Source organism: Populus euphratica, unplaced genomic scaffold, assembly GCF_000495115.2.
Source record: "Populus euphratica unplaced genomic scaffold, PopEup_1.0 scaffold91.1, whole genome shotgun sequence".
In the NCBI taxonomy this organism is placed as follows: Eukaryota; Viridiplantae; Streptophyta; class Magnoliopsida; order Malpighiales; family Salicaceae; genus Populus; species Populus euphratica.
The window spans coordinates 1-8,150 of NW_011499917.1; the positions used below are offsets into that span (position 1 = coordinate 1).

Genomic DNA, 8,150 nt, shown 5'->3' on the forward strand with positions numbered 1-8,150 from the left:
TTTATATTAAAATATTAATATAATAATTTAGTGAATAATTGATATAAAAAAGTTGTTATGGCAGCTCATTTCCTTTTCTTTATTGCAGCTTATTTTCTTTTCTTTCTTTTCCTTACTTTAACCATGCAAATTTCTCTGACTTTCTTTCTCTCTCTCCCATATTTATGTCCAGCTGTTCCTTGGCTCTCTTCCATATATAAATTTTTCTTCAAGTAAAGATAAATAATTATTTCTTTTTTTCTTTATATTTAAATAAATTTTCTTTATCTTTTTTATTTGTTTTATTATTTAATTTTAATTTTATTCTTTTATAATTAGTCATTAAAAATATTAGGGTTTATGATAATTTAAAGGTTTTGATATTAATATATTCAAAATAAATATTTAAATCTATTAATTTAATCAATTAAATATTTCTTTTCTTATTATAACAAAATAAATTAATATTAATGCAAAACAACCCTTCTTAGTATTTCTTGTATTGATAAAGCAATTTATTAAAATTTAATATTTTTACATGATTTGTTTGTAAATAAAATATAAAACATGTTTTTTAAGTTTTTTTTTTACATAAATACTAGACATTATTCTTCAATTAAATATCTATAAATAATTAAATATAATTTAATTAATATACTTATTATATGCATATAGATAAAGCGGTTTTTAAATACAAAAATTCAAAGAAAACAATTATAATATAATTTTTTTTATTATCAAATATTTTTAAATTAATTTTATTTGATATAAATTACTATATATTTTTTGAATTAATTTCTAATATATATCTATGTAGTATAATATTTGTTAATAATTTATTTTTTTTATTTAAAAAACTCTGACTCCATTACTGGAAGCACATATCAGACTTGGGATCTGCAGGAACTGAGCTGCTAGCTTCAGTTTCAGCTTCCATTTTCATCCTTGGCAAAACTTGGACGCAAAGAAACAGAAGGGTTTTGTAGAAAGGAAATAGCTTTGTTATGTTTGCTTTACAAAACCATACAAAAGATTCACTTATTTCTCACTTCTTTCCTCTCTTCTCCTCACTGGACTTTCTTAAAAGTAAAAAGCATTGAGAGGGACTGAAGGGTCGTCGGAAGCGATTCCCTTTCACTCTCACATTTTCAATGTAGTGGTCTGCTTTTGATTGAAAAGGGAAGGGGTACTAGCTGGAGAGAGCTTGCTGATGATCATTGGTACACGGGGTGAGAGGACAAGACTAGCCTGAACAAGAAGAAGAAAAAGATATAGACCCACAGCCGAGGGAAATCAGCAATAGGATCACAAACCTTTGCTATTCTTGTTGTCAAGATGATGTATTTAAATCTTAAATAGCAGTAGGAAATGATTCCCACTTTGGTATTTTTTTTGTTTTTTGTATTTTAAAAATATGTTTAAAAAATTTAAAAAATTTTTATTTTTTAAATTAATATTTTTTTTAATATTTTCAAATTATTTAATATGCTTATATCAAAAATAATTTTTTTAAAATAAAAATAAATTATTTTAATATATTTTTAAATAAAAAATATTTTAAAAATATAGAGTTTAGCCTGTGAAACGTTGTGAATTTTAAGCAGGATTGGCTTCTTCTTTTTTTAACTTACTTTTTTAGAGAATATTTGGTAACATGTTGTAGCCATGTTTTAAAAAATAAATTAAAAAAATTACTTACAATTAATTATTTATATATATACACTAAGTAAAATAAAACATACAGTGCTTCTGTACATCGGCTGACTATATATGTCATTGGTGAGAGGACAAGACACGAGCCTAAAATCAGCAAGCCACCATAAAAAATAAAAAAAAATAAAAAAAAGAGCGAAAGCTAAGCAAGGCAAATCAGCAGAGGACCACAGACCTTGGCCATTCCTTCTGTCAAGTTTTGACGGTTTTCTAATGATGTTTAAGCTTAAATATGGTAGGTAATGCTTGAGCTGAAGTTAATCAAGTTCATAATTTAGTAGAGTTTAGTATATAATTTCGAATATGATGTTTTCTTTAATTTTGGTAACGCTCACTTGAACGGTTGCCTCTAGGCTAGGTGATCAAGAGAACCATGTTTCTGCTAAATGAGGTCAGGGAACATAAATCCACTACGAGGGGGGGATAAAAAAGAGGAACTCCATGAAATTTCTGCTGGCAGCTCAAGAAAGGCTTAATCATATCGATTCCTGTGATCATTTGGTGGATGAACACATTGCTAAACCAGATGATTAAAGACCAAGAAATTTGTATTTGTCATCCTGTCTCGTCCCCACGGTTCCCTGTACAGTCATCAGTCACAGAGCTGATTAAGAGCGCCAAAACTTTGAATGCTAAAAACACAAAGACATGCATCCTATACTTCAGCTGATTACAATCACTTAACAGAAAAACTATGAAAAAACACTGATGAATATTTACGAAGGCTAAAATTCTGGAGGTACGCAATGTCACCTGAAGACGAGTGAAACAAGATGGGAATAAACAGCCCACAAAATATGACATTGCATCTATTTTTCAATCTTGCTTTCAACTTCTAAGATATCTGTCTGCATTGCTTTAAGACCATGGACCAGGAAAGTATGTACAGTTTCTGAGTCAGTTGTAATAATTTATCTCCACCAACTCCAATGCTTCAACCCTATCATCGCCAGGTCCTACCTGGAACATATTTAGGAAAAATCTGAGGTGAAATAATGGAGATTTGCTTATGGAAAATTTACAGAGGTACCAATGTGCACTGACCTTTTATACAAAACCCTTACATCTTCCCTCACCGGCGGACTTTCCAAGAAGTGATCTCCACTGTCATCCAACTCAACAGTCCCCACCGCAAAATCCTGGTAACCACAGTATTCATTCCACTCAAACCACATTTTTGCGATTGCTTCCTTCCTGAAGCAAGTGTTATGATCTTCCTCTTCAGGTGAATCAGCAGCGACCAACCTATATGCATACACTTTCTTTGTTTGCCCAGGTCGGAATGCACGTCCTATCGCCTGGCGAGTTACTGAAGGATTAAGGTGAACATCTAAGATAATTATCCGAGATGCTCCCACCAGTGATATCCCTTCTCCACATGCCTTAATGGACCCAAAGAATATTTTAGCATTGGTGGAGTTGTTGAAACGCTCCATGGACCACTCCCGATGATCAGAACTTGACTCGCCAGAGATCACAAAGATTTCTTTTCCTAAAATCCAGCCCTTTTCTTTCATCACAAGTCTTTCTAAAAACTTCAACGGTGTGAGGTACTGGCTGAAAACCAGGAGCTTCTCCCCAGCTGACTCACATAAGCTTAATATATTGAGAAAGAATTTTGCCTTGACTCCATCTCTCACATCTACTGTCTCTAGCAAGTTGTCCATCATATCATCAGTTATGGCAGAGTTCTCGGAGGAGTTCAACTTTGGGTGAAGATAAACAGCACTCCCAACAGAACTTCTCTTGAACTTCATTGCCAACTTCTTCAACTTTTTCACCTCATGCTTCTGTCTGGAACTGAGGTTCAGCACCAAAGTGAAATCAACCAGCCCTGGAAGCTCATCCAAGAAATCTCCTTTATAATAATGAAGAACCTTGCTAGTCATCTCCCGCAGATCTCGTATAACAGTCACCTTCCTTTTGAAATTTTGGTCTTTCTGTATGGTTTGCTCTACCAAGTCATAGAAAGCTGCATCTGCACCTGCTTTGAATTGCTTCCTTGCACATGGAATGTTTACTTTACTCAAGATGCGCTTGACAATAGCTCGGGAGGTATCCATCTTCAAGAACTTTGGACGAACTAGATTCAATACATTGAACACCTCCTTGACATGATTTTGGTAGAGGGTTCCAGACAGCACAACTTTACGAGGCGTCTGCACTTTGGCTAGAGATTGTAACACGTCTGTATTCTCATTCCTCGGAGTATGGCCTTCATCCAAAATTAGAATTGAAGGTCTTCTTAGCAATATCTCCTGGCAAGTAACTGACACTTGGTTCTTCCCATCATCACATACAATAGAGGAGAACTGTTTGTACCCCAAGAAAAGGATACTCTTCTGCTCCACCCACTGTTTCAAGACCTCCAATTGTTGTTGCCTACTATCTGCTTTAACAGAGTAGAAATCATACAGCGGAAAATCCTCAATTTGCCATATCTGAAACTCCCTTTTCCATGTAGGCAATATTCCTTTTGGAAGCACCACTAGTGGTTTTGCATGTGGATATTTGGCTAGAAAACTTTGCATAAAACTGATTATCATAAATGTCTTACCAGATCCAGGAGCATGAGCAAGGATGCACCCCCCTGGATTATCTGCCACCAAATTATTGCGAAGAAAATTGAAACCCTCCACTTGATGAGGTTTCATTTGCTTCATGTGCCTTGGATGAGCAGGGATGTCAGTTACCATCAAATCTTCTTCAAACAAGTCAGCTCCAACCATCCCATTTGAATCTCTGTCCTTGGCATTCTGGGATTCAGAGATGTAAGTCCTTGTATTCCTTTTGACCTAAATTCAAGGAAAAATATATTAATGAAATTGAAAACAATTCCATACAAGGACAATTAGCTAGAAAACAAAAGACCAAAGCAGCAGAAACTGCAGTAAATATTGTTTGGATTACGCTGTACCATGTAACATAATATCAATAAAGCATGACTAGGAAAGAAACGAGAGAGCAGCATGTACAAAAGTTCTGCAGAAATGTGCATGCCAAATTCCGATTCTTGATAAATTCTTCTCCATGTCAAAAAAATTATCAAGAAATTTATAGCAGCAGGAACAGCAAACAGCATCATTTATTTTCATGTATGTTATCTACATATTATCTGTTGTTATTACTACACCAGAAAAATGCAAAAACAATGTGACAACTTTACCTTATTAAACTGGATTTCAATTATAGTATCAATTGCTCTCTCAATAACCCCACATATGCGACAAACATAACCAATATCATCCTTCAAGACAAAAGAGTGATCACAATAATCTTCATCTTCTTCCATGTTTTCATCAGATGGAGAATTTTCAACAACATCCTGCCAGAATCACCGGAGATTCATAATGAAATACAAAAGGAATGACTTTAAACCAACTATAAGTAGGTTTTTTCTCATTCTCTCATAATGCTAGACTCAAATGATGGAACTTAAACAAGCAGTCTAAGCAATAACATCAAAAGTCATCTATGATCCCTCAACTAATGGTGCTACAAGTAAAATAAGCTCAACAAGCATGTGCTGAAATAATAAAACATAGCTTCCTAAAATATAATTAATTTCATTTCACCTCTGGATGTCAAGTAATGATAGTCTCTAGTAGCATAATCAACTAGCCATTGATATTTTTATTTCTTTTCATGACTAATTATTCTACTTTCTTTCTTAGGACAAACCATCTCCTTCTTCTATCAATAAATAAAAAATGAAAGAAAGAAATACATAAAGAAAAAGGGGAGGAAAAAGGGGAGGAAACCTGGTTACAACTTAAGCATAAAGAAGCATGCCAAGATATTAAAATTCAAAATAAGACAGAGGTCCAAGAAATCAAGTCCTTAAAATCAATCACCAAATAATGAATCCGCAAAACCTGCCTTAATGAATAAAAAAATAATTATTCAACTGGAAAATTTAACCAGAACTTGTTGTATCCACCACAGATAGAGCCACATTTAATTAACATTTGGGAACTCCATGCAAACCGCATTCCCAAAAAATTCAATTTTTTTTGGCTAAAAATTAATATTTTTTCTTATGTTTTGAATTGTTTTGATGCGCTGATTTTAAAAATAATTTTAAAAAAATAAAAAAACATCATTTTGATGTATTTCATTATGAAAAGCACTTTAAAAAGCAACCACAACCACATGCTCAAACAAGCTCTTAAGATCATGAAGGACATTAACGTAGTTCTTATCAACTACGCTTCTTTAAAAAATTTTAATCCTATATATATACACCTTGGAGCATTCCAATGCAAATGACATTTCTTTCCAGATATCTCCAAGACCATCATCTTTGATCTCCGTGTCAACTTCATCCTCCTCTACACCAACATAAACACCTTTATCTTTCTTGGAGTCAGGTTCACCAGTAAGGCTCACCACTTCTCCTTGAATTCTTCTACCAACATCGTCACCAATCTGAAGAAATAACAATTAACATATGACATAAGACAGAATTGGCATTGGAGCAAGCAATAGTACTTGTACGAGATTCTGAAAATGAAAATAAAGGCGCTGCTCATTCCACAATTTTGAATTTAAAATCACCATTCCAGGGTCTATACTGATAACTGTGTAAGAAATCAATGCAGGTTTAAACCGTGTCAATGATTGAATGAATCCTCTGTGGTACGCTAAGTATTTAATTTTCAACGCACTCCCTGTCCTGAGCCCTTTCATTTGAAAAGGAAAAACTATACTATATGCATAAATATGTTTGCATGTTAGGCTGTTGTATACAAATGTTTGGATATAACTTTACCAAGCAACTAGTACTCATTTGAAAACTAGGTTCTATTTCATAAAAATGAATTCAACAAAGCACCCACATTCAAATTAAAGCGGACAGTTACCTCACCACATTGACAGAACATATATAATAAAATAAATGATGGATCATGCTCATGAAAATCCAGAGTTTAACGCGGCAGGGGCGCAGCACATCAGCATGCATGTCCCACGCGCACGAACAACACCCGTGTAAATAGAGACATATCAAATTATCACATGTGATGCATTAAACCAAATTTTACAATTAATTGCATTTCAAAACACACACAACCCCAGAACCACAAAAGCTGGTGAAACTTACCATAACGTCAGTGGAAAAATGCCCCTCGGGCTTAGGCAAAACAATCCCCTGAAAATGCCCAACCATCCTATTCTCATTACTCTCATCATCGTCCGAGTCAATAACCACAACCGGCGTTCTCCCCACAGCGACATTTCCAACAGAATCACCACCACCCTCAATCTCGTCATCATCCAAATCAATCACATTACACTTTTCCTCACCGAAACTCATCCCTCCACCACGTGGCTCATTCGACAGCGTAGGATGCAAAGACAAAAATGGACGCATCAATTGAGCTCTCCGGTTAAAAAGTGATCGGATATCGTCCGTAACACTTCCATATCTCCCACTATCTAACCGCTCCAGTAAACCACGAATTGCAAATGGCTTGGCGTAATCAGTTGCTTTTTCTTTTGTCTCTTTCATCCTTTTATTTCCCTTAACATGCGACTCTGTTAACCAAAAATAATTATTTAAAAATTGGAAAAATAAATAAATAAATAGGAAGAGGGATGGAGAGGGAGAATGAAAAGTACCATTTGAACCTGCGCGTTTTAGAGGCAAAATGTTCAGTGTACCTTCCATTAGAGAGCTGAGATTGAGAAGAAAGCATAAACGACATAAATTAATTCATGAAAGGACAGGGGTTTAAACCATGCAGAGAACTAACAGAGAATGCAAAGAATGACAGAAACCCTAAAGAGAGATTAAGAGGCTAACCACTGCGTTTTGGCTTGATTAATAAAGAGATTACATGGAAACTAAAGATAATTCACCAAGTTAATCAACTCTGTTTTCTCTCTATGAACGTACAAGAATGAAGAAGGGATGACCGATGACTGAGGAGTTTTTTTTACTTGTAATGCTTGCGTTGTTTAATATTGTCAGTGGAGAGAATTACTTTTGTGTAGTTTGCTTGTACTGGAATTTACAAGTTTCCGTGATGTTTTACCAAAGGGAGGTTTAAAGGCGGTGGCTTTGGGTCTAGTGGGAACAGATGAGTAAGGAGTTCACGACAATAGGGGCAAAGTGTAGAGTGGGGCGTGGGAATCTACAACGGGAATTCTATTGTTTGGGTTTCGGGAAATGTGTGATCGAATTCAGTATTGGGTTACCGCTGCTCCTCTTCGAGATATCTCATTACTGGGATTGGATAGTACGTGCCTGTTTGGCACTGCAGCAGCGATAATAACAGAAAGCAAAAGCTTAATTGAAGTGTTTGGTTAATCCAAACTACATATCTTTTCACATGGATCCCATCTAGTAATTGAGGTCGAACCTCAGCTCATGAGAAGTTTTTTATCTGCTTCTCCTGCATTTTTTTCCCTGCGATTCCACCTGTGTCTTCTCATGTGGAGAGTAAATTTAATTCACT

General features: G+C 34.9%; 1 protein-coding gene across 3 annotated transcripts; it reads right to left on the bottom strand.

Moving 5' to 3' along the window:
• Window positions 1–1,744: 1,744 nt before the first annotated feature.
• Window positions 1,745–7,626, bottom strand: LOC105134667 (SNF2 domain-containing protein CLASSY 3-like). 3 transcript variants are annotated; one of them, XR_844037.1, is made up of 8 exons: window positions 7,496–7,626; window positions 7,312–7,367; window positions 6,794–7,227; window positions 5,938–6,120; window positions 4,859–5,017; window positions 2,737–4,487; window positions 2,446–2,652; window positions 1,745–2,273 (listed from the first exon to the last, which is right to left on the bottom strand). XR_844037.1 is itself a non-coding variant. In XM_011039159.1 (7 exons), exons 2-7 carry the CDS (start codon window positions 7,358–7,360, stop codon window positions 2,649–2,651), a joined length of 2,580 nt encoding a protein of 859 aa, XP_011037461.1. In that variant the 5' UTR covers window positions 7,361–7,367; window positions 7,496–7,626; the 3' UTR covers window positions 2,211–2,648. The 3 variants fall into 3 exon arrangements, 2 of the variants coding, with proteins under 2 accessions (XP_011037461.1, XP_011037462.1); XM_011039159.1 differs by having other exon boundaries at window positions 2,211–2,652; XM_011039160.1 differs by lacking the exons at window positions 6,794–7,227; window positions 7,312–7,367; window positions 7,496–7,626 and adding an exon at window positions 6,555–6,674 and having other exon boundaries at window positions 2,211–2,652.
• Window positions 7,627–8,150: the final 524 nt, after the last annotated feature.